Source organism: Macaca mulatta, chromosome 4 (assembly GCF_049350105.2).
Source record: "Macaca mulatta isolate MMU2019108-1 chromosome 4, T2T-MMU8v2.0, whole genome shotgun sequence".
Lineage (NCBI taxonomy): Eukaryota > Metazoa > Chordata > Mammalia > Primates > Cercopithecidae > Macaca > Macaca mulatta.
The window spans coordinates 68,297,898-68,324,917 of record NC_133409.1 but is presented as its reverse complement, the minus strand read 5'-3'; the positions used below and the strand labels follow the sequence as shown (position 1 = coordinate 68,324,917).

Genomic DNA, 27,020 nt, shown 5'->3' with positions numbered 1-27,020 from the left:
TACTGGATTCTAGTATTCTAAAAATAAAATGAATATTTTAAGTTATAGCTACTTTAGTGGATAAACACAGATTGTCCAGCTAAATAGGAAACCACCAAGGACAAAAATAAAGTTAGACATCCCAAAGCTGAATGTTTTTGGGAATTGACGGGTTAGAACTGAGCCTTCTCCTATATTTCCCATATTTAGGTCTAAGCATATCTTCCTTCCTAATTATTTCAATTCTCAAATCACATTTTTAAAATCTTGTTATGTCATCACCCTGCAAATTGGAAAGAGATCAACTTACTATTCAGCTTAAATCCTTTTATGAAGTTATTTCAAAATTTAGGAAACTTCTCAAAATATTTTAATACAAAAATAATGTTACTTTTACAAAAATAGCTTAGGGAAATTGGGCCAGGTGCAGTGGCTCATGCCTGTAATCCCAAGACTTGGAGAGGCCCAGGTGGGCAGATCACCTGAGGTCAGGAGTTTGAGACCATCCTGGCCGACATGGTGAAACCCTGTCTCTACTAAAAATACAAAAATTAGCCAGGCGTGGTAGCATACCCGTAAAGCCCAGCTAATCGGGAGGCTGAGGTGGGAGTATCACTTGAACCAAGGAGGTGGAGGTTGCAGTGAGCTGAGATCATGCCACTGCACTCCAGCATGGGGAACAGAGCAAGACTCCATCTCAAAAAAAAAAAAAAAAAAGGGCCAGGTGCGGTGGCTCACGCCTGTAATCCCAGCACTTTGGGAGGCTGAGGCAGGAGGATCACGAGGTCAAGAGATCAAGACCATCCTGGCCAACATGGTGAAACCCTGTCTCTACTAAAAATACAAACATTAGCTGGGCATGGTGGCGCACGCCTGTAGTCCCAGCTACCCAGGAGGCCGAGGCAGGAGAATCACTTGATCCTGGGAGGCAGAGGTTGCAGTGAGCCAAGATTGCACCACTGCACTCCAGCCTAGAGAAAGAGTGAGAGACTCTGTCTCAAAAAAAAAAAAAAAAAAAAAAAGAAGGAAAGAAAAAGCCAAAAAGATGAAGCCAGAAGTGGGGAACCAACAACCATTATTGTAGCAACGATATTAGAAGGATTAAGGATAAGGAAATTATTGGACTTGATTCCCTTTTTGTTTGAGATGGAGTCTGGCTGTGTCGCCCAGGCTGGAGTGCAGTGGCGTGATCTCGGCTCACTGCAACCTCTGCCTCCTGGGTTCAAGTCATTCTCCTGTCTCAACCTCCCAAGTAGCTGGGATTACAGGCACACCCCACCACACCCAGCTAATTTTGTATTTTTAGTAGAGATGGGGTTTTGCCATGTTGGTCAGGCTGGTCTCAAACTCCTAACCTCAGGTGATCCACCCACCTCAGCCTCCCAAATTGCTGGGATTAAAGGGGTGAGCCACTGCGCCCGGCCTGATTTCCTTTTTATCATATTACAATACACAAACATTTCTTGGCTCCTTGGGTCAGCTGGTTTTCTTCAAGTGGGATTCTTTCAGCAGCCCTCTATTTGAGCCAGGTGCTAGGTTCAGTGAGAACACAACACTTATCTTTCCGGAAAATGGTCAGAGGAATCCAGAGATCCAACTGAAATCCAATCAGAACCCATTTGTTTTACTGTTCAGTTCTTTAAGAACACAATAAGTTGCAGGAAATGATTTATACCTAGAAGAATTTTAGCACTTACCTAAAATAAGGTATGAGCCTCTGAACCCCATTTAGAACACTAAAAATAATCCATTTATTTCATTTACAATATTAGTGTTCAGTTACCATACTCACTCATATATTTTAGTAACGTATCAAACTACTAAAAATTTGTTAACATTTAACTGAAAACCAAAAATACCCACCTGGCTAATGAAACAAAATTAAGCAGCTTTGTTTCCTGGCTGACAATGACCAAGAATAGCTTCAAATAATTTGTGAGCATTATCACTCAAAAATGTTATTCTATTTTAGATCAATTGAATTTTTAGGATGCTTTAATACAGGTACATTATACACCAATTTTAAAAGTTCAGTGGGCCAGGCACAGTGGCTCACACCTGTAATCTCAACACTTTGGGAGGCCAAGGCAGGTAGATCCCAAGGTCAGGAGATGGAGACCATCTTGGCTAACACAGTGAAACCCCGTCTCTATTAAAAATACAAAAAATTAGCTGGGCGTGGTGACACACGCCTGTAGTCCCAACTACTTGGGAGGCTGAGGCAGGAGAATCGCTTGAACCCGGGAGGCGGAGGTTGCAGTGAGCTGAGATCACACCACTGCACTCCAGCCTGGGTGATGGAGTGAGGATCTGTCCCCCCCAAAAAAAAAAAAAAAAAAGTTCAGTGAACTGTTTTTGAAAAATGGCACTTTTTAAAATTAGGGCAGTGGAATTTAAAATACTTGCATGAACAATGTTATGGATTATTTTCCCCCCAGAATGTCATTTTCTTCTAATGTTATTGACTAGAAAAGAGTTGAAACTCTCGGCCGGGTGCGGTGGCTCACACCTGTAATCCCAGCACTTTGGGAGGCCAAGGCAGGTGGATCACTTGAGGTCAGGAGTTCGACACCAACCTGACCAACATGGTGAAATCCCATCTCTACTAAAAAAGTACAAAATTAGCTGGGTGTGGTGGCGCATGCCTGTAACCTCAGCTACTTGGGAGGCAGTGGTTACATTTAAGAATTGCTTGAACCCCGGAGGCGGAGGTTGCAGTGAACTGAGATCGCATCATCACACTCAAAAGAAAGAAACCCTCAATAAAAAGCTGATATTCATAATTCAGGCTTAGATTTTATTAGTGGTGTTTATTTTAAGAGATAGGGTTCTTAGGTTTCTACTAGAAGGGTGTAGGAAAGATTTTTTAAAAAAGAGAGGGAGAGACTGAGTCTTACTCTGTTGCCCAGGCTGGAGTGCAGTGGCACAATCATAGCTCACTATAGCTTTGCTCACTACAGCCTCGAACTCCTGGGCTCGAGCAATTCTCCTGCATTAGCCTCCCAAGTAGCTGGGACTACAGGAACACATCTCCATGCCTGGATAATTTTTATTTTTTGTAGAGACAAGATCTCACTCTGTTGCTCAAGCTTGTCTTGAACTCCTGGCCTCAAGCAATCCTCCTCCCTTGGCCTCCCAAAGTGCTGAGATTACAGGTTTGAGCCACCATGCTTGGACAAGATTACATAAATTTTGAGAGTTTGATTTGGCCTTTAATAAAACCAAATCTATAGAAAAAAATCTCATTTCAACAGGATCTCACTAGACCGAAACTTTTTGAAATGTTTTCATTGTTGCCCTTCATATTATGTAAAGGAATCACTTCTACTAAGGAAAATGACATAAGGAAATGTTTTAGAAATTATGAATACTAAAGATAAAGGAGACTACCTACACACACACACATACACACACACACACATATATATATCTTACAGAAAAAAAAACTCTTAGGCCTAGCTAAAATCCATTATTTCCATTTCTACCCATTTATTCATGCTCCTTAAAGCCCATTCTTGTTTATTCAACATTCTACAATTTTAATTTATAAACATGTAAAGTCCAAGAGCAGTGCTTGAACAATGCTGAAGGCATAGCACTGTCTGTACTAATCAGGTGGCATTTAAGTTTGTCTTATCATATTTACATAATTGTCTCCTCAAACAGACTTCACTCTTGAGAGTAGGGGCCTTTTTCTATCCCCAAAACCAAACATAGAGACTCACATATAGTAAAATGTTGGTAATGGCTATGAAAGACGCAGATCAGTGGATACATTTAAGAATTTAAGTTGTAAAGAAATTAGACCTTTACAACTATTTCAAATGGACTAGTCTTGGACCACAGGAGTTCACGGCCTGAGTATGGAAGCAATAAACAGCAGCAAACTGAAGCCAACCATAAACAAACTCTCAAGTTATGGGCACCAAATAATGCTAGTTTCCTGTGTCTAAGACCTTAGCCAAGAAGAGGCACTTGTGAAAAGATGTATGCACAATTTTTAAAAGCCATTTTATTTATTTATTTATTTATTGAGATGGAGTTTCACTCGTCACCCAGGCTGGAGTGCAATGGCATGATCTCGGCTCACTGCAACCTCCGCCTCCCCAGTTCAAGCAATTCTCCTGTCTCAGCCTCCCTACTAGCTGGGATTACAGGTGTGTGCCACCATGCCCGGCTAATTTTTGTATTTTTAATAGAGAGGGGGTTTCACCATGTTGGCCAGGCTGGTCTTGAACTCCTGACCTCAGGTGATCCACCCATCTCGGCCTCCCAAAACTGCCGGGATTACAGGCGTGAGCCACTGCACCCAGCCTAAAAGCCATTTGTAAAGAAGTAATATACAAGACTTTTTTCAAGAGCTCGGGGGAGTGTCTCACATGGCCACAAAGGTTCTTTGCCAGAATTACACACATGCACCCAGTAGAAGGGCTTTGCTGGGAGTGCTGATTCTGCTCATTCTGGAGCTTATATTTCCTCAGTTCTAGAACTCCTAGAAAAACTAACATCTTATTATAAAAGTTATAAATCATAACATTTAAATAAGATCCCAAAGTGCTACTGCCTTCTTAGAAATTCAGCTATAGTCATCGTATTAATAAATGTATTTATAGGTGAGAGATGGGTTTTGGTCTGTTCATCCTCAATCCTGTTCTTTCCTGACTTTAAGTCAATTCATTCACCACTCACTCATCAGCATTTATTGTATAGCTACTACAAGACAAGCCCTGGGCTAGGGAGTCAAAGAGAAATGACGACTGAAGTACAGTCCTGGCCCTGGAGCAGTGTAGTCACATTCTGCAATGTAGTCACATTCTGCAACGTACAGTTGGATTAATGCTATTTACTTACTCAGACTTCGCAAAAGGAAACAACCAGAGAAATAGTTTTTTTCCTGTGATCGTAAACACTCCCTATCTGGTGGATTTGCTGTTCTTTCTTCTATATTCAAAAACAACCAATGCCTCTTTTGCTTTTAACTTTATTTGGCAAAGCAGCACTGCATAAACTGTTCAAGAACTGGGACACAGCTTACACAGCATGTTAAGTTCATGTACATTATCAGCAGCACATTAGTAACAGAAAACAACACTAAACTACAAGTCTCCTATAATTTTGAGAGAGAGAAGGGAAGAACTAAGTCAGTTATGTCCAATCTGAACAGCTGAGTGTTTACAGGACATCACCTGCCATCTTAAGGTTTAATATTTACAAATGCCTAGTTTTAAGGTAACAAAGCAGCTGATTGTATCTACAACATGCTATTCTATGACACCACATCAAAAGCTTTAAAAAGAAAGCTCATCTCTATTTTCTTAGTAGCATCTAACAGACATCCAAATACCAAGAATCTTAACTTGTGAATGGTGGTGTTATCCAATGCACAAAAGCAATCTGATAAATTAATATCAGAACAGAATTAAGTGTCCAAGAAAATAAAAACCACTCCTCAAAATCAATTGACAAACTAAGTTTTCCATTTTTCAGAACCCTTTCTTTTAATATTTCCAAGTAAAATATAGGCATGTTAAAGTAATATTACACAAATTTATACTCTGTATCCTTCCTCTACCAATTTGGCTCTGTGCCTCTTTGAAGAATCAGAAACCCTAAAAAAAACACACATTTTCATGCTGAAAATAACAGTGTAACAAAGTCCAAAACAAGCTGTGATGGTGTTGGTTTTCAAAAAGCTTTGAGGACTGAGATGAGCAATCCACTGTAATTTTATACTGGTCAAGCTGATGTTGCTTTTACAATTCATCCCTGTGAGGATAAAAGAGAGAAATACATTAGTAGGAGTTACACACTGCCCAATTTGACTTTATAATAGTTTAGATACAACTATTAAGTCAATAAAAATGCACTGATCACCAAGCAACATATTTAAAAGATAAAAAAGCAAACAATCCAAGTGAAAGCAACAGAGGGTCAGCCATTCCAAACATCTTCCATGCCACTCCAGAATGAAGTATGCAACCTCAAGGGCGTGAGTTCTTTTTTATTTCTAAAAATAGATATCTTCCTTCAATGTCAAAATTCAGAAAAATTATCTTTTAGACCTATGTTCATCTTTATACTATAGTAAAATGACAACTTAAGTGTTTTAGAGTTCAAATGAGTTAATAGTTACATTCACAAAATTGGACAAAAATGTGGTCTTTTGCTCAGAATGTCCATTAGCAATTGTGGAGTGGGTCAATCTCCACCTAAGCTCTCTGAGAGAAAAGGCATCATCTGTAGGTATAATATACCTGTCAGCTGATTTCATAAGGCAGCTTTATCAGCTCCAAAAGAAACCATTCGCTCAGCCAGGTGCAGCACTGTACCAGCAACTGCCAGTGAGAGGAAGGAAGGAATAAAAATGCAGTCTAAAATAAACTGTATGGTATCTCAATTATACCTCAGTAAAACTGTTAAAAGTGAAAAAATGAATAAAACTACGAGAAAAGCCCACAAGCCTCATAGCTGAAGGTAATCTGAGTGAAAAAACAAGAACTTTAGGGGTAAAGAAGCAAGATATTGATAATTAAGTCTCAAGTGGTTTAAGAAAAAGGAAAAAAATTATATATATGTATATATAGAAAGAGGGGAAAGAAATGTAGAAAAATGATAGTAATTGATGACTCTGGATGAAGAGATTTAGGAGTTATTTGTACTATCCTAGCAACTTGTCTGCAATAAAAATTAAAGGTAAAAGTTTTGAAAAAGTTGTTAAATTTGAAGGGAAGAAGAAATAAAGAGCTCATATTTCACAAGTAAGTGGGGGTAAATTACTGGACAATTTTTTAAAACTAAATTTTATAAATTGTGCAAGAAAATATTTTAAAAATTATTTCTCCAATAAGCTGCCTTTATCCTACAGTATTGGATTATCTATTAAATGACAAATTATAAGTCTGCTTCCTCTTACTATATTCTACCAAATAACAATATTATAATTCTCATAGAACAGCTTTTACTTAAACTCATGCAGGCGTTAAAATATTTCATCTACAAAGAATTACCTGCAAAGTGCTCTATTCATAAACTAAAATTCACTTGTGCTTTTTAGAATATGAATTGAAGAGATTGTTTTTCTTGTTTTGACTTTTTCTTTCTTTCTTTTTTTTTTTTCTGAGATGAAGTCTTGCTCTGTCGCCCAGGCTGGAGTGCAGTGGTGCGATCTCAGCTCACTGCAACCTCCGCCTCCCTGGTTCCAGTAATTCTCCTGCCTCAGCCTTCGAAGTAGCTGGGATTACAGGCAGGCACCACCACACACAGCTAAATTTTTTTTTTTGTTGTAGTTTTAGTAGAGACAGGGTTTCACCATGTTGGCCAGGCTGGTCTCAAACTCCTGACCTCAAGTGATCCGCCTGCCTCAGCCTCCCAAAGTGCTGGATTACAGGTGTGAGCCACCATACCCAAGCCAAAGATACTGTTATTTTTAAATAATTTACTACAATTTGGCCGGGGGCGGTGACTCACACCTGTAATCCCAGCACTTTGGGAGGCCGAGGCGGGCGGATCATGAGGTCAGGAGATTGAGACCATCCTGGCTAACATGGTGAAACTTCATCTCTACTAAAAATACAATTAGCCAGGCATGGTGGCATGCACCTGTAATCCTAGCTACTTGGGAAGCTGAGGCAGGAGAATTGCTTGAACCAGGGAGGCGGAGGTTGCAGTGAGCTGAGAACGCGCCACTGCACTCCAGCCTGGGTGACAGAGTGAGACTCCATCTCAGAAAACAATAATAATAATAATAATTTACAATTTACCTCCTGCAAGACATTAAGTATACTGTAAATAAATTCATGCCCCCTCAACAACATAGTACCATTTTCCCAACTATCCTCTCCATGTAAAAAATACTTTAAAAAAGGAAATTAGGTTTGTAGACCTGAATTTTAAAATAAGGGGTTCTAGGGAAAAACAAAAATTTGCTGCCAGCGCATGCACAATCTTGTAAAAGCCTATTACTCTAAATCCATGTAACTTTCAAGTTATTAAATTTTTCCCAATGTTCCAAATTCTATATGACCATTTCTTTATCTGACTTACATGCAAAGATCATTTACAATAAAAAATAGCGTGTACTAAATTTTTAGAAAGGCTCTTTAAAATTGCTATATACTATGCTAAATATATTCATTAGGTTAATAACTATATATTTCTACTAGTATATAATTATACATAATTTAATTATTAGATTTTAATAACTCTATGATACTAACATTTAGTCTTATACATTCTTTACCAATAATAAATGAAAAGATATACTATAAGGAAACAATAATCAGAATCCATGAATGTTTTCTAATAATTTCATGGATCTTCCAAGGTAATAAAAGTGTTGTACAATTTGCTTTGTATGAAGCATTATGAGAGACAAAAAGAATTCCAAAAGTAACAGAAATATATCCCTTCTTTTAAGGATGCAATGTATGTCACAATACTGGAACATATGTAAAGAGATTAAAAAGGAACAATATAGAATATGGAACACAGGATTAATTGGATCCCTTAGCACCAATACTGTCAATCTTGGAAATGCAGTCAATTCCTAACATCTTTTTCACAGATGCAAGGCACTTTAAGAAGATATCAATAAACAAAGAGCTTATGGAATAATAAACTTGAACATTCCTCAGTTTCACAAACCAAAGATGGACCAATTACACTAACTCTTGTGACTATTAAAAACAAAAATAGTCTGGGTGTGATAGCTCACACCTGTAATCCCAGCACTTTGGGAGGCTGAGGCGGGCGGATCACTTGATGTCAGGAGTTTGAGACCAGCCTGGTCAACACAGTGAAACCCTGTCTTTACTAAAAATACAAAAATTAGCCGGGTGTTGTGGTGGGTGCCTGTAGTCCCAGCTATGCGGGAGGCTGAGGCAGGAGAATCACTTGAACCCAGGAGGCGGAGGCTGCAGTGAGCTGAGATCGCACCACTGTACTGCAGCCTGGGCGACAGAGTGAGACTCTGTCTCAAAAATATATATAAATACATAAAAGTAAAAATAAAGCTTTTACCAGAAAATTAACAAAATATTTTTACATATACATATATTTATTTAAAATAAAATACATACTTAAGAACTATTAACTTTCTGTAGCAACTAATACAACTATTACATATCCATAGTCATGAACACAATTCCACAGATTCTAGGTGTCTGGCCTATAGATCTGGCATTGTCTCCCCTTCTATTAATCCACCGAAATTACAAGTGACATCTTTCCAAGTGTAAAAAGACTCAAGTCTACATTCAAGTTTGGATCTTTACTTGGTACTAGAATTCTGCATGTCCACTAATTCTCATTTTTAAAAATACAGTTTCTGTCACATCTCCTCAGCAAAAATGGGATCTCATCCTCATCAGAGCACTACAATTAGCTCTGGATTCCTCAGTAAGAAAGGTGGAAAGCTGGTGAGACACAAGAGAAGGTTCCTAGGAAAGTATTTAATGAGTTAAAGTAATCCTGAAGAAAGTTTGAGGCTGGTGGCTCAAGCCTATAATCCCAGCACTTTGGGAGGCTGAGGTGGATGGAATGCTTGAGCTCAGGAGTCCGAGACCAGCCTAGGCAACATGGCAAAACCCCTTGTCTACAAAAAAAAAAAAAAAAAAACAAGAAAATCAGCTGAGTATGGTGACATGCCCTGTGGTCCCAGCTACTCAGGAGGCTGAGGCAGGGGGGTCGCTTGAGCCCAGGAGGTTGAGGCTGCAGTGAGCAGAGATCATGCTACTGCACTCCAACCTGGGTGACAGAGAGAGACTGTATCAAAACAAAACAAAATAAAACAAAACAAAAACAAAAACAAAGTTTGAAAGAACAGAAATCATGTAGCCTGGCAAGAAGTTGACTAGGGAACTTTTTAGATGATAATTCCCAGAAAACAGTGACAGTTTTTTAGTTGTAGCTATCTACCCACTTCTCTCTATCCTTACTAACACTGCCTTAATGCAGACCATCATCATTTCACTCCTGAATTGCTATAACCACTTCCTGTTTCTGACTCGACTTTTGTCCCTTCCCAGGCTACTCTCTACACGACAGCTGGAGTTATCTTTCTGAAATGTAATTCTGATCACTTCACTGCCTGGCTCCCTACTGTGAGTCTGAACACTACCCTATAACTGCCTATTCATCTTGGTCTTTGCATCTCCTACATTACTGTAAGCTCCATGAGAGCAGTCAGTTTCAAATTCACAGCTGACGACTCCTGGCACCTAGTACAGTAACTGGCCTAGTTGGCATATGCATATTGGTTAAATTCACAAATAATATTAAGATCCTCATGCTGAAAAATATTTAACAACTGAACAAATGGCCAAAGAAAAGCATTAGATGTTTCTTTTTCCAAGGCAATTTAAAATACACTTTTTTTTTCTGTCAAGAACAGTGTAAGCTTACATTGGCCTAAAGAGAACAGAAATAGTGCACACAAAAACTAGAGGACCCTCAAATCTATTCCAGACTTAAATTTTAAAAGAAGCATGGGTACCTACTTAGGGGAAAGGGAAAGGAGGTAGTGGTGAGAACTGATTTCAGACCATGTTTGCCACAGGGCCCCTTCCTCCAACTTCTGGTCTAAGTGATGCCCAGTAAGAGAGCAGAGAGGGGAGATAAGAAAGCTAAGGTGACTCAGAGACCTAGTAGTAGCCACTTCCCTCTCTCACTACAGCTCCTGTCAGGACCCAAGCTCCCATGCCCTCCACCCCTGACCCTGGCTGTCCCTGTTCTCAATGGGTTTCAGTACAGTTGTTTCCTGCTACTTCCCCTTTACGTCTATAATGGTAAAAGCTTCTTGCTATTACCCTGGGTGTCCCTGATCCCTGGGTATAACAACCTCCTTTATTTGTTTCCATAACCTTTCCCATATTTCTCTGAAAAGTCCTTTCATTAAAATCATTTCAAAATCCTGTCTGAGTACGCCTTCTGTTTCCTGGCTGGATCCTGATTGACAAGTTTATCGACACAAAGAGATATTATAGATGAATGGTCTCTTCAGATTTTAGGTTAACTATTGATGTTGTCCCCTCTAAAACATCCTATTTTCCAGTAATTTTTTAGGCCAAATTTTTTTTTTTAATGTGGTAGTTTGGTTTTTTCCCAATTTAGTTTCTAGATTTTATTTTACCTTTATTTATATTATTTAAACTTTAAGAATTACAATCAAGCAACCATCTTTTTAATTAGAACCAATCTCTGGATACAGGAAAATGTATTTCAACAAAGAGATTTTAAAAATCTACAACAGAAAAAATTGGAAAGTCCTCTTGGTACAGCTGGAGAAAATTTTTTTTTCTGATGCTGCAAACATGTAAATTTGCTTGATTTCTTTTTTTCTTTTTGAGACAGAGTCTTGCTCTGTTGCCAGGCTAGAGTGCAGTGGCACAATGTAGCCTCACTGCAACCTCCGCCTCCTGGGTTCAAGCGATTCTCCTGCCTCAGCCTCCTGAGTAGCTGGAATTACAGGTGCCCGCCACCACGCCCAGCTAATTTTTGTATTTTTGTATTTTTTAGTAGAGATGGGTTTTCATGATGTTGGCCAGGATGGTCTCGATCTCCTGACCTCGTGATCTGCCCGCCTCGGCCTCCCAAAGTGCTGGGATTACAGGCGTGAGCCACTGTGCCCAGCCTAAATTTGCTCAATTTTTAAAAAAACTTTGAAGGTTAAAAAGAAAACCAGGTATACATTTTTTTTGAGACAGAGTCTTGCTCTGTTGCCCAGGCTGGAGTGCAGTGGCGTGATCTCAGCTCACTGCAAGCTCTGCCTCCCAGGTTCACGCCATTCTCCTGCCTCAGCCTCCCAAATAGCTGGGACTACAGGTGCCTGCCACCACACCCGGCTAATTTTTTTTGTATTTTTAGTAGAGACGGGGTTTCACCGTGTTACCCAGGATGGTCTCGATCTCCTGACCTCATGATCCGCCCGCCTCCACCTCCCAAAGTGCTGGGATTACAGGCATGAGCCACTGCACCCAGCCTAAAAGCAAGTATACATTTAATGTTTAGCAGATGACTGAATAATTGTCCATAAATTTAAAAATTATTCTAAATTTTTTTTTAGAGATAAGGTCTTGCTCTGTTGCCCAGCCTGGAATGCTGTGGTGATCACAGCTCACAGCTGCTTCTGGGCTTAAGTGATCCTCTCATCTCAGCTTCCCAAGTAGCCAGAACTAGAGGTGCACACCACCACGCCTGGCTAGTTCTTAAATTTTTAGTAGATATGAGGTCTCACTATGTTTCCCAGGCTTGTCTTGAACTTCTGGCTTCAAGTGATCCTCCCACCTCAGCCTCCCAAAGCATTGGGATTACAGGCATAAGCCACCGTACCTGGCCCTATTTTAAATTTGTTAATACAAATAGTTTGGTTTTATCAAGGATAGATTTAGGTTTTGTGGCGGCCTAAGGTTTATATAATTAGAGAGCAGGGGAACCTTTTTATGAAGTTAAAAAAAAAAACAGTAGGACTATGCTTAATATAAAATTAAGAACAGAGCCGGACATGGTGGCTGACGCCTGTAATCCCAGCACTTTGGGAGGCCAAGGCGGGCAGATCACCTGAGGTCAGGAGTTCAAGACCAGCCTGGTCAACATGGTAAAACCCCTTCTCAACTGAAAATACAAAAATTAGCTGTGCACCTCTACTCCCACCTACTCGGGAAGCTGAGGCAGGAGAATCGCTTGAACCTGGGAGATGGAGGTTGTAGTGAGCTGAGATTGCACCACTCCTCTACACAGCCTGGGTAACAGAGCAGGACTCTGCCTTAAGAAAATTTTTTTTTAATTAAATTAAATTAAGAACAGGGTCAGAGAAAACCTAGGCAAGCAAGGGCTCTGCAGCTTCAGCTTTGTCAGCTTCACAGTAAATCTACCACTAGTCACAAAAACAAAATTCCCTTTTTATAATTCCTTCATAATTAAGTTATAGGCAAGATGTTCACTAATATTTATTGTATATAAAAAGAAAAATTTCAAAGTTTCTAATGAAAATCAACTCTTATCAAATTTCAGTAACATATTTGCCCCTTTTATACTATAATAATCTCACAATTATGTAATTGTATAAACCATACTAGAAGCAAAGTAAAGGAAGGTTGTAGTTAGTTGTTAGTAACTACATCTGATTCCAGTTGAAAAAACCAGTAATTTTTTAAATGCCTTTTTAATTTTAATTTTTATTCATTTATTTATTTATTTTTTGAGACAGAATCTTGCTCTGTTGCCCAGGCTAGAATGTAGCAGTGTAATCTCGACTCACTGCAACCTCCGCCTCCTGGGTTCAAGCGATTCTCCTGCCTCAGCCTCCTGAGTGTCTGAAACTACAGGTGTAAGCCACCATGCTCGGCTAATTTTTGTGTTTTTAGTAGAGACACGGTTTCACCATGTTGGCCAGGCTGGTCTCAAACTCCTGACTTAAGATGATTGGCTCGCCTCAGCCTTCCAAAGTGCTGGGATTACAGGCATAAAATGCCTGGCCTAAAATGCTTTTTTTTTTTTTCAGTGGCTGTGCTCCAGGCTATAATTCATAGAAAATAGCTATTGGTGAAGAATAAAAACAAAATTGAGAGATCTATTAAACTTATTATCACCCCTTTTACTTATTAAGAAAATAATTATTTTAAAATAAGAATCTTTATGTTAAATAAAAATAGATTCTAAGACAAGGAAACTGTAAAGCCTTTCTTGTTTTGGCATTTAATTTCAAGTAATTTGGGCTAATGGCACTGTTATGTACTGATGTCACTCTCTCTCATGGAAGGGAGTGGGAAGCAGAGGAAAAGAGAAGAGAAATCTTGGCTTCAAACAAAATACTCAGATTATGCTGAGACATAAAACAAAAGTGGACATTTTTTATAAGCCATGCTGTGCTGAAAGTTGCTGCATGCTGCTGACCCTTTGGGTGGGTTTGTGAGACCTGGGCACTCATTGGGTAACTTGTATAATCCTTGCCTGTCCCTAGGAATTTAGCCAGAATAGCTTAAACAGTGGTTGGCCTATTCTATAGAATGGGGAGAAGGTGAATCTTAAACAGGGCTGAATGAAAAATAGATATGGGCTGTCAGGTATCTATGATTTGGTTGAAACAGATAAACCAAGCTGAGAGGTAGAATGTCCTTTCTGGTATTGTGACATTTTAGAAAATTGAGACAACTGTTATCTTTCCCCTTCTTTCTCCTTGTGGGTACAATAAACAGGGCAGGAAATGATGGCCCCTTGTTTTTTTTTGTTTGTTTGTTTGTTTTGAGACAGAGCCTTGCTCCGTGTCCCAGGCTGGAGAGCAGTGTCAAAATCTCGGCCCACTGCAACCTCTGCCTCCAGGGCTTAAGCGATTCTCCTGGCTCAGCCTCCTGAGTAGCTGGGATTACAGGCCTGCGCCCCAACGTCCAGCTGATTTTGTATTTTTAATAGAGACGGGGTTTCACCATGTTGGCCAGGCTAGTCTCAAACTCCTGACCTCAAATGATCTGCCCACCTCGGCCTCCCAAAGTGCTGGGATTACAGGCATGAGCCACTCCACCTGGCCTCTTTTACAGACCAAACTCATTGTTTCCATGCCCATCCAGTGCTATAAAAATAATTTAAAAATATAAAAACAGAGTGGCTGATAATGAATAAAAAATCCTTACAAAGTACTGAATTGCAGCTGAAAGTCTCTTAAAAAAAAAAAAAAGAAAAAAAAGCCTTTGTGCCAACCAAGTCTCACCCTCCCTTTCCCAAAGATATATATGTTAAACCAAAATAAGGGCAGACCATGCAACATTTTTCACATTTTTAATGTAATGAATTTCTGATGTTATAATGGAGGAGCATAAAGGTGACAACCAAAACAGCTCTTGTAATCTAATGTCTTAAAATCCACACCCTTTCACCTTGCATGTGTGGAAGAAGAAAGAGCAGAAGATAAAATCACTTCCACCTGGACCACTGCTTTTCTTTATCTGTTAAAGGCACGTATATCACCCCCATCAGAGGCTTCATTTTGACGCTGCCATCTTGTAGCTTGTCATACTGCTCCAACATTTGGTTTCCACCTGCAGGACCAACTGGCAATATCAATCTTCCTCCAGGCTTTAACTGGTCTATTAGCTAAAAGAAAAAAAAAAAAAAAGCACATACACATCAAGCTACAGATTTTATTTTATTTTGTTTTATTTATGTATGAGACAGGGTCTCACTCTGTCACTCAGGCTGGAGTGCAGTGACATGATCTCGGCTCACTGCAACCTCTGCCTCCTGGGTTCAAGCGATTCTCCTGCCTCAGTCTCCCAAGCAGCTGGGACTACAGGCACATGCCACCATGCCCTGCTAATTTTTGTATTTTTAGCAGAGACGGGGTTTCACCATATTGGCCACACTGGTCTGAAACTCCTGACCTCAAGTACTCCACCCACCTCCAGCTCCCAAAGTGCTTGGATTACAGGTGTGAGGTACCGTGCCTGGCCCAGATTTTATACTAATAGTCATTTGACATCATTATAAACAACTTTTAGTGTCCATGGGCAGAAAGCAGAAATGTTCTTCATTTAGTACATACAGGTTAAGGCCAGACATGGTGGCTCATGCCTGTAATTCCAGCACTTTGGGAGGCCAAGGTGGGCAGATCACTTGAGGTCAGGAGTTTAAGACCAGCCTGGCCAACACAGTGAAACCCCAACTCTTCTAAAAAAGTACAAAAATTAGCCAGGCTTGGTGTCGGATGCCTGTAGTCCTATCTACTCAGGAGGCTGAGGCAGGAGAATTCCTTGAACCCGGAGACGGAGGCTGCAGTTAGCCAAGATCACGCCACCACACTCCAGCCTGGGTGACACAGCGAAACTCCGTCTTAAAAATAAATATACAGTATATACAGATTGAACATCAATAATCTGAAAACCCAAAACTGGAAATGCTCCAAAATCCAAAACTCTGAACATCAACATGATACCACAAGTAGATAATTTCACACCTGACCTCATGTGGCAAGTCGCAGTCAAAATGCAGTCACAACTTTATTCCATGCACAAAATTATTTGAAATATTACATAAAATTACCTTCAGACTATGTGTATAAGAGTTATAACATAAATGAGTTTTGTTTAGACTTGGCCCCATCCCCAAGATATCTCATTATGTATATGCAAATATTCCAAAATGCGAAAAAATCTGAAAAAATCCAAAATCCAAAACACTTCTGGTCCCAAGCATTTTGGATAAGGGATACTCACCCTGTACATACTTTGATTGTTATATTATTACTCAACTATCAGCCTCCTCTACTAAACTACAAGCTCTTGAGGATGGGGACTGTGTCTTACTCATCTTTGTGCCTTTAGCATCTAACACAGTACCTGGTACAACTGCAGTGCTCAAAATGTTTGAACTGAACCACCTAATATAGAACTATCCTCTTGGCAGGCCAAAGGCAGAACATAGAATTCTAATGCCTGTGTGCCTGTTTGGAACCTTTGTGGATTCGAAGGGAGGAGGAGGGGGGGAGAGGAAGTGTAGAAAATCAACAAGGAATCCCTATCCTATTATTGTAGAATCTAGGGCATCACTGAAGGGATAAGGGAACCCTAGTTATGATTAAATTCAGGTTTACTGGTACCATAAGGAGGGAAGGTAGGGCTGGAATCCCTGTAGCATTACAATGAGGACACTCCTGTCAATGAAGAACCAAGAGTACTCAATGAAAGTTCTTACAGTCAGAAAACTTTTAAATCATGTTACCATTTTCATATAGCTTTATGGATCACTATTAATAAAAGACATTAGGCCGGGCGCGGTGGCTCAAGCCTGTAATCCCAGCACTTTGGGAGGCCGAGACGGGCGGATCACGAGGTCAGGAGATCGAGACCATCCTGGTTAACACGGTGAAACCCCGTCTCTACTAAAAAATACAAAAAACTAGCCGGGCGAGGTGGCGGGCGCCTGTAGTTCCAGCTACTCGGGAGGCTGAGGCAGGAGAATGGCGTGAACCCGGGAGGCGGAGCTTGCAGTGAGCTGAGATCCGGCCACTGCATTCCAGCCTGGGTGACAGAGCGAGACTCCGTCTCAAAAAAAAAAAAAAAAAAGACATTAAAGAAGAAATCTTACTTTGGCTTTTTGTTTTGTTTTTTGTTGTAGTTTTTTGTTGTTTTGAGAATGAGTCTCACTCTGTCACCCAGGCTGGAGTACAGTGGCACGATCTCGGCTCACTGCAACCTCTGCCTCCCGGGTTCAAGCGATTCTCATGCCTCAGCCTCCCAAGTAGCTGGGATTACGGGGTGCCCACCACTGAGCCCGACTAATTTTTTTTGTATTTTTAGTAGAGACGGGCTTTCAACATGTTGGCCAGGCTGGTTTCAAACTCCTAACCTCAAGTGATCCGCCTGCCTTGGCCTCCTAAAGTGCTGGGATTACAGGCATGAGCCACCACACCCAGCCAGAAACCTTACTTTGGGTATTTATTACCTCAAGAAAGGGTGCCCTCAGTCAAAATTTTGGTTGTCTGCAAATCTATTTTGTTGTTTTTCTCAATTTCAAGGCTTATAATGATAAACAGCTGACTTCCTCTCCCTACCCCACCCTTGCTCTCTAAATCCAGTTATTTCAAATCATTTTAGCTATGTCTTCTAGTATTTACCTTTATATTTCAAAACATAAGCTAGATAAGGATTGAACTCTCTTAATCTACATTCTGCTTCCTTCCCCCAACCAATCATTTTTTATTAAAATCATTTCTAGTTATGACTGTGTAACTATGATTTGCTGCTGAGTCAAGAAATATCCAATGATTGTTTCCTTTCCTCCTCTTGCTCCAAATCTGAGCTGGTTATTCTCCAGGCCTGCCGCACAGCTTCCATCTAGGCCCTTCCCTTTGTAACAATCCCGTAAACTTCCATGCCTCTGCCTGATCAAGATGCCCTATGTGGTTTCCTCTTTTGGTTTTTCCTACTGTCTGTCTCTTCCCTCATTTCATTTTTGGATGACAAAAATGGCATTTTAAGACATTAAATTTTAAGACATTTTAAGACATCTTAATCATTTAAGAAAGTTCCTTTGGAAGCATTTTGTGAAATAGTACATGGAATGTATTAAAAGAAAGAGATGGAGATTTGCAAACCTAAAACTATCTTTAATCTATTTGGTGATGTGTGTGCATACATAATTCAAGGTTGGAAATAATTTTCAGCTCAGAATTTAATGGTTTGGTACTCTGACTTACAAATTCTAACGCTGTTTGCAGTTTGATGCCTTTCTGATTACCAGTCCTTAACAGGAGATCTGTTTTATTTTTCTAGAAGCTTTCATTTATTTATTTATTTATTTATTTTTAGAGACAGGGTCTTGCTCTGTCACCTAGGCTGGAATACAGTGGTGCAATTATGGTTCACTGAAATCTCAACTTCCCGGGCACAAGCAATCCTCCCACCTCAGTCTCCCACGTAGCTGGGACTACAGGCACAGGCTGCCACATCTGGCTAATTTTTAAATTGTTTTGTACAGATGGGGTCTTGATATGTTGCCCAGGCTGGTCTCAAACTCAGGTCCTCAAGAGATCCTACTTCCTTGGCCTCCCAAACTGACAAGATTACAAGTGTGAGCCTCTGCACCTGGCCTCTAGCGGCTTTCAGAATCTTCTCTTTATCCCCTAATATTCTGAATATACATGATATGGTTCTTTTTTCTTATTTTAAAAATTCTTTGTGTTAGGCACTCAGTTGCAAACTATAGAATTATGTCCATCGGTTTTTAGAAAATTTCTTACTTAGGGATTAGTGCTGATTATTCCTCATGCGGAGTTTCAAGCAGCACTCCCTCTTTTCAGACCCATGCTTTACCTATGATTTTCAAGGTCTTGATGCCACCAATTCCTAAGCCTTTTCAGAGTTTTGCAGAGCAAACTGCGTATGCATAATATTTCACTCTGTAGTCTCTTTAGTTTCCATTTCCTCCACCCTCCTGGGTCAGCTATTATTCCATCTGCTTTCTATCTTCACACACTGTAGAGTTCAGGATTGCAGGTATAGTCTCCTAGTTAATTGAGTATGGAGTTTATGCTTCTGTTTTTCTGGCTATCTTGGGGTGATATCCAAGAGAAGGCATAAACCTCTTCATTCTGCTATCTTAAAACTGGAAAGCCGCTTCAGTACATCTATCTTAAATCAGATGTATACATACCCCTATAATACTTGCAAGTATTACTCCAATATTTAAATTCAATTTAATTAGATCTAGAAATATCTTTCAAGATCACCTCAGGGTCCCAGTAGGGAGAAATGGGCCCTGCACCCACTCCCCTCATTTAAGCACAGTTCTATTTCAGGTTTTAACTGTTCACTCTAGGTTGTCAATATTTTTTTTTTGAAAAGTTAAAAACTCATTGGTCATGTGTTCAAATTCAATTGAGCTGTTTGTTTATGACTTGTAAAATTTTCTGTATTATATTAATACTTCAGTTAAAATGTGTTAAAACCACTGGTTCAATCTACCTTTTTTTTTTTTTTTTTTTGAGACAGGGTCTCACTTTGTCACCCAGGCTGGAATGCAGTAGTGCAAGCATGGCTCACTGCAGCCTCAACCTCTCAGGCTCAGGCAATCCAAGCTATCGTCCCACCTCAGCCTCTTGAGTAGCTGGGACTACAAGTGCCTGCCACATCTAATTTTTGTATTTTTTGTAGAGATGGGATTTTGCCATGCTGCCAAGGCTGGTCTCGAACTTCTGAGCGCAAGTGATTCATCTGCCTTAGCCTCCCAAAGTGCTGGGATTACAGGCGTGAGCTACTTTAAAAACAACAACAACAACAAAACAAAACAAAACAAAAAACAGATAATCAACAGGGCCAAAGCAATTAAGTGATTTTCCCAGTCACTTGGCCAATAAGCAGCAGGCCAATGACCAGAACAAATTATCCAACTTTCAGCTTCCCATAACTGATCTAAGCCTACAAAAAAACCAGATGAGACTAGGCAGAAGAAACAGTGTCACCTTCATCCCCTGGTCATCTAGTCAAGAACTACGCAAGAGGCATGTGTAACAGAAATCTAGGACCACAGGCTAGAGTGCCACAGCACAAACATGGCTCAATGCAGCCTCAACCACCTGGGCTCAAGCAATTTTCCCACCTCAGCCTCCAGAGTAACTGGGGCTACAGGCATATGCGCGACCATGCCTGGCTAATTTTTTTTCTTTTAAACAGGGTCTTGCCATGTTACTCAGACTGGTCTCAAACTCCTAGGCTCAAGCAATCCTCCCACCTTGGCCTCCCAAGGTGCTGGGGTTACAGGCATGAGCCATCATGCCTGGCCATATATCCTACTATTCTTTAAGATTCAGTTCAAGTTCCATCCCTATGTGATGTCTCCTTGACCACTCACTGCACAATTCTCTCCCTCATATGCATATTTTATTTTCCTTCCAATAGATATCATGTGTTAATTATATGCTATCATATTGCTAATTTCCTGGTTACATATATGACATATCTCTTCTAGAATACAAGCTTTGTGAGAATACAATGTATGGCAAATACTTTCTCATATCTCCCATACACCAAATACAGCCGTACATATTATGGTATTTAAAAAACATCAAACTGGCCGGGCGCAGTGGCTCACGCCTGTAATCCCAGCACTTTGGGAGGTTGAGGTGGGCAGATCACCTGAGGTCAGGAGTTCGAGACCAGCCTGGCCAACATGGTGAAACCCTGTCTCTACTAAGAATACAAAAATTAGCTGGACGTGGTGGCAGGCGCCTGTAATCCCAGCTATTCGGGAGACTGAGGCAGGAGAATCACTTGAACCCAGGAAGTGGAGGTTGCAGTGAGCTGAAATTGCGCCACTGCACTCCAGCCTGGGCGACAAGAGCAAATCTCCACCTCAAAAAAAAAAAAAAAAAAAAAAAAATTCAAACTGATTATCAGGTCATAAACTCCAAAGGGATTTTCCCAATTCTACTGTTGTCCTAGTTCTTACCTGGATCAAATATGAGTGCCACAAGCTGGGGTTTAGTAATTTTCATGTCATTTATACAATTGTTTGCATATGAAAAAAGAAAAGAGTAATAGCTAATTGTAACCAAAATGTATGATACGAAAATCTAATTATATTTTAAACATCATCTAGAAGTCTTTTCTATTTAAGTCTTGTAGAGTTTTAGTTGAATAAAACACACAAACAGAAAAAAATCCCGACTCACCGCCTGGGGTACAACGGGGGCTGCAGCTCCTACATGAATGGCGTCATAAGGGGCTTCTTCAGCATATCCCATTCTTCCATCCCCCACTGAAAGAAAAACAGCTATGCTTTAAAAACCTGTTCAGATCAAACTTAATGTGAAGAATTCTAGTACAGGAGGTTTACAATGGAGAAAGGATAGATTTTTCAATAAATAATCCTGGGACAACTGGATACTCACTTTTTTGCTGTTTTTAACTCATTTTATTTTATTTTTTGTTTGGTCAGAAACATTAAAACAATGGAATTTGATTTTGATGAAAAACTGGAGTTTACAATCATTTAGTAAACGAAAAGCACTTCATTTTCCTATCTCGCAACTCTTTTTCATGAACTCCTAACCTCAGGTGATGCACCCAACTCAGCCTCCCAAAGTGCTAGGTTTACAGGCATGAACCTGTATCCCACAACTCTTAAGAACAAAAGCATTAGTAAATAAATATCTGTGAACAGATTAAGGATAAGGCAGACTGGATAATAAACCACCTCTGTCGTTCACACTCCCTGCACGTGACTCACTCTCAAGGGTGAAACGCACTGGAGATAACGGAACTCATAAGTTCTGTTTTAAATCTCATCCTAATCATTCAAATAAACCCAAGATAAATAATTTTTACTCCTTATGGGCAGCAAACTACATGAATTTTACTGGAGGAATACTTTGGCAGAAGCACCTATTTAAGTTAACTTAATATATAGTACCTTAATAGTACTGCATTCAAAAGCGATACAAGATAGTCCCATGCTTCTCTCAATTCAGGAACAGTTACACCATCAGGACAACAGGTAATTCCTATTTTATAGTAATCCAGAATAGATTGAAACACAGTGGAACCAATTCCCTCTGCTACTTCATACTCTCCTTTCTCATTGGGTTGTGTAAAGTTATGTTCTTGGCCAGATCCAAACAAACATCCTGCCCAACACTGTATTTGGTTCTGCAGGAGAAACATATGGGTCTACAACAAATCTAGTGTTACTCACTATTGGTGCTATTCGTTCAGATGTTCTTATATTCCGAGCTCCTTCTTTTGCATTCTCAAATACAAACACCATCTCCCCAGATATCTTAACAGCTATTATCTAAACTTGACTGACTACTGTTTCTAATGCTGTTCCCAGCACTGCTAATGGAACCATGTGGGGAGGCTTTTGGAGAACAAGGACTGCTTGGACAAGAGGAACTGTGCTCAGGTAATCCGCCCGCCTCGGCCTCCCAAAGTGCTGGCATTACAGGCATGAGCCACCACGTCCAGCCGGAGAAGTAACATTTCTAATACAAGAAGTGAATTGAGACGCTGTTCCTTCATGAGATGAACCCCATGATCTGTCACTTGACCTTCGTCTATCTCTTGATCTCTCATGTCTCTCACTGGCAACATGAGACTCATTTTGGTGTGGTTTACTCCTGTATTCCCCTTTCAGTGTCCACAGAGGATCAGGGCAAAGGCCAAGGCTAGCAACACCTCCACTTCCTCCTCAGCCACATCCCTCTAGAAGTGGCTATGGAGGCAGCCACTCAGGCGGCTGTGGCTACTAGAGCTGCCCGGGCCTTTATTTTATTTATTTTTATTTTTTATTTTTTTTTTTTTTTGAGACGGAGTCTCGCTCTGTCGCCAGGCTGGAGTTCAGTGGCGTAATCTCAGCTCACTGCAACCTCTGCCTCTCGGGTTCAAGCAATTCTCCTGCCTCAGTCTCCTGAGTAGCTAGCTGGGACTACAGGCATGTGTCACCACACCCACCTAATTTTTGTATTTCTGGTAGAGACGGAGTTTCACCATGTTGGTCAGGCTGGTCTCAAACTCCTGACCTCCTGATCTGCCCACCTCAGCCTCCCAAAGTGCTGGGATTACAGGTGTGAGCCACAGCTCCTGGTCAGTATTTTATTTTTTATATAGAACTGAGTGTGTCTGGGGAAGACAACTGGATATTCCTATACAAAAACATGTAACTGTACCTTTACCTCATACATACACAAAAACCAACATCAGGAAGATCAAAGACCTAAACATGAAAAGCTAAAAATGATAAAGGTTCTAAGAAATAATAAGAGACATATCTTCATGGCCTCAGACTATCCTTAAAAAGGACACAGAAAGCACTGAAAAAAATTGGAAAGTCTGAGTACATTAAAATTAAGAATTTCTATTATCAAAAGGGTACCAGTAAGATGAAAAGGCACACCCCAGATGGGAGAAGAAATGTATTTATATATATAAAGGGCTAGAAGCCCTATAAGTCAAAAATACAAGCAATCCAGTATCTGAACAGGCACTTCACAAAAGACAAAATCCAAATGGCCAAACACATTACAAAAAATTCAATCTCATAGGTTAATAGGAAAATACAAAATTAAACTTACAAAGAGATGACTGCAAAATACTCACTAGGGGAGCAAAAAGAATCGTATTTATTTTTTAGTACTTAAAAGTGATTGTAAAAAAAATACAATAATTATATCTGAGTATTATTTAGCTTGCATTGGATCGTCTGAAAATAAAAATCCTCTGAAGAAATTTTTAAAGTTTTCTGATACTCACCAACAAGCTGTACTCTCCCTGAAGACAGAAGTGTTGGATCGTCCTTCCTGACATTATTTATTGAGTCATCTACTAGCTCTTTAATGTGATCAATTCCTATGACTTTTCCAGTACATCCAACCTTGAAAAGAGAAAACAATTCAGTAGTTCATTGGGCTAAATTTGTTTTTCTAAAGTATTATTGATGCTTTTCCTTATCTAAAGTCATATTCTGCAAAGAGAAAACAAAAATAGCTTAAGCCTTCTATAGATTGCGAAACACTCAGTTTATCATACATTACTTACCATATATACACCTTTCTCAACCATCACTCCCATTGAATAAAACTTATAATACTAAGAAAAATTACTTTCTTAGATTAAATCCAGAACTTTGAAGAAAATTACCAATATTTAATAGTAGTACAATAATTTTCTATTTAAATGCCATCTAAATATAACTTTAAATATTAAAATGTTACATAATAAATTTGACAGGGAGGAATTTTTTTTTTTCTTTTTTTGAGACAGAGTCTCGCTCTGTCACCCAGGCTGGAGTGCAGTAGTGCAATCTCAGCTCACTGCAACCTCTGCCTCCCGGGTTCAAGCGATTCTCCTGCCTCAGCCTCCTGAGTAGCTGGGATTGCAGGTGCGCACCACCATGCCTAGCTAATTTTTTTTGTATTTTTAGTAGAGACAGGGTTTCACCATGTTGGTCAGCCTGGTCTCAAATTCCTGACCTCGTGATCTGCCTGCCTCGGCCTCCCAAAGTGCTGGGATTACAGGAGTGAGCCACCACATACTCTGCCTCCCGCCTGATGGGAAGAAATTTCTACACTTGATTCTACAGCTGTTAGTAGAAAACAAGAAAATATATACAGTGGCTCACATCTATATTCCCAGCACTTTGGGAGGCAGAGGCAGATAGACTACTTGAGCCCAGGAGTTCGAGACCAGCCTGGGCAACATGGCAAAACCCCGTCTCTACAAAAGAATACAAAAACTAGCCAGGTGTGGTGTCATGTGCCTGTGGTCCCCCTACTCAGGAGGCTGACATGGTGCAAGGATCACTTGAACCTGGGAGGCAGAGGCTGCAGTGAGCTGAGATCGTGCCACTGCACTCCAGTCTAGATGACAGAGTGAGACCATCTCAGAAAACAAAAAACAAAAAGCAACAACAACAAAAATCCCTTCTTTGCATATTTATTTATTTGTAAATTAAAATATTAAGTATATTTGTTTTGAAAAAATATAAAAATTTTTAAAAGTAACCCTTATAAAGGCTTTGAAGTCAGACTATCTGGGTTCTTGTCTAAGTGTCATCACTTGCATACATACATACCTTGGCAAGTTAACCATTCCTTCTCCTTTTTTTTTTTCTTTGAGATAAAGTCTCGCTTTATTGGCCAGGCTGGAGTACAGTGGCACGATCTCAGCTCACTGCAAGCTCTGTCTCCCGGGCTCAAGCAATTCTCCTGCCTTAGCCTCCCAAATAGCTGGGATTACAGGCATGTGCCACCACACCTGGCTAATTTTTGTATTTTTAGTGGAGAGGGGGTTTCACCATGTTGGCCAGGCTGGTCTCGAACTCTGGACCTCAGGTGATCCACCTGCCTCGGCCTCCCAAAGTGCTGGGATTACAGGTGTGAGCCACCACACCCGGCCAATCATTCCTTCTATGAATCAGGTTCCTCAGTACAAAATGGGGAAGAAAAAGGCATATACCCCATCATAAAAATGGGGTGGCACTTAGAACACAGGCACTAGTGTTTAAAACACAAAGCACTTTCACACATGGTAAATGTGTGAAAAACATTAATGCCATTTTATGAAAAATAACTCAGGAACCAAATGAGTTTTTAAAATGAATACATCCTCTAAAACTATAAACATGTCAAGTATAGAGAATGAGTCATTTATTAAATGGTATTTCTAATCTTAAAAAAAAATCACTGATACCCATGAATAAGGACTTAACCTCTACAAAATGAGCAAAACATCTGAGAAAATATGAGTCCCTATTATGTGCCAGGCATTGTTTTAGATGTTTAGGATACCATCAATGAAAACAAAGAGCAGAGAAAATGCCCAACTCCCTGGAGCTTACATTCTAGGAGGTCTGCTGACTATACATTTATAGCAAGTTACATGGATTCTAGTCCAAGGTGGATCCACAACTCCCAATTTAACTAGATCAGAATCTTCCAATCTGGCCTCCAGGCACGATATTTCTCAAATCACTCTGATTTGATGATCTAAGCAAAGATCAACCTTTACTCCAACATACATCAGTGGGTCCCCAGTTAATACTCTGGATAGCCATTGACCAGATAAGGCTCTGATGAGAAAAGGCAGAAGTATAACAACAAGGCATTATTTTTCTAAGAGCACTTTTTCTAATGCAAAAGTTCTACCTTCATCCTGGTAAACCTGTAGGAATGTTTAGAAACCAGGCTCATTCTCGGCAGGGACAGTGGAGAGGGTGCTGGGAGATGAGTCCCCTGGGAGAGGGGGCCCGGCTATGATGCTAAATATCTCAGGCTCCTGAGTGGCTGGATTTCCCTGGGACTCTCAGACATGTCGCAGGGCCCGGTGGGAAAACTGAGGCCCAAACAAGGAAGTAGAATTCTGAGTTATCGGGGCTAAGCCTGACCCCCTCTCCATGCTAACCCCACCCCCAACACTGTACCTCAGTAGGTTTTTGTTGTTGTTGTCCAGGCTGGAGTGTAGTGGCACAATCAAGGCTTACTGCACCTCCACCTCCTGGGTTGAAGGGATTCTCCTGCCTCATCCTCCTGAGTAAATGGGACTGCAAGTGCTCCACCATGCCTGGCTAATTTTTGTATTTTTAGTAGAGATGGGGTTTCACCACATTGGCCAGGCTGGTCTCGAACTCCTGGCCTCATGTGATCCACCTGCCTAGGCCTCCCAAAGTGCTGGGATTACAGGTGTGAGCCACCGTGTCTGGCCTCTCAGTAGGTTTTCAGGAGTCCCCAGCCCTCCTTCTCAAACCGTTCTGGGCCTGACCATCTATACTGCCCTGTCTCCCCCAGCCACATGCCCCACCAAGTACTACACAGATTCCCCTACCCAGGGTCCCTGCACCATGAGATAAGGTGAAATACCAACTGTAGACCAAACGCAATAAAACCTCTGTTTTTAAGAAGAAAAAAGAAAAGAAAAGAAAACCAGGCTCATTCTATTCTTTTCCGCCAAATGAGAACTTGGAAGAAGGTAGTTTGGGAGCTAATGGCCACCATCTTGTGATTACAAGGGTAGAGCTTACCAGATAATGGCACCAACATGTGGAGGAAAGTAAAGCCAAAC

General features: G+C 40.4%; 1 protein-coding gene and 1 pseudogene across 4 annotated transcripts in view; both read right to left on the bottom strand.

The window, feature by feature from the left end:
* Positions 1 to 4,946: 4,946 nt before the first annotated feature.
* The window catches only part of PCMT1 (protein-L-isoaspartate (D-aspartate) O-methyltransferase), a 60,131-nt gene continuing 38,057 nt past the window's right edge, over positions 4,947 to 27,020 (bottom strand). For 2 of the 4 annotated variants that reach the window (XM_015137137.3, XM_015137139.3), the window contains 4 exons: positions 23,715 to 23,835; positions 21,137 to 21,222; positions 14,847 to 15,063; positions 4,947 to 5,745 (listed from right to left, as the gene is read on the bottom strand). In XM_015137137.3, the coding sequence (XP_014992623.1) occupies positions 14,884 to 15,063; positions 21,137 to 21,222; positions 23,715 to 23,835 (387 nt within the window). In that variant the 3' untranslated portion in view covers positions 4,947 to 5,745; positions 14,847 to 14,883. The remainder of the gene's footprint in view (positions 5,746 to 14,846; positions 15,064 to 21,136; positions 21,223 to 23,714; positions 23,836 to 27,020) is intronic. The other 2 variants (XM_001083841.5, XM_015137138.3) reach the window with 1 other exon arrangement.
* LOC106998083 (BTB/POZ domain-containing protein 10 pseudogene) lies at positions 21,761 to 22,560 on the bottom strand (annotated as a pseudogene).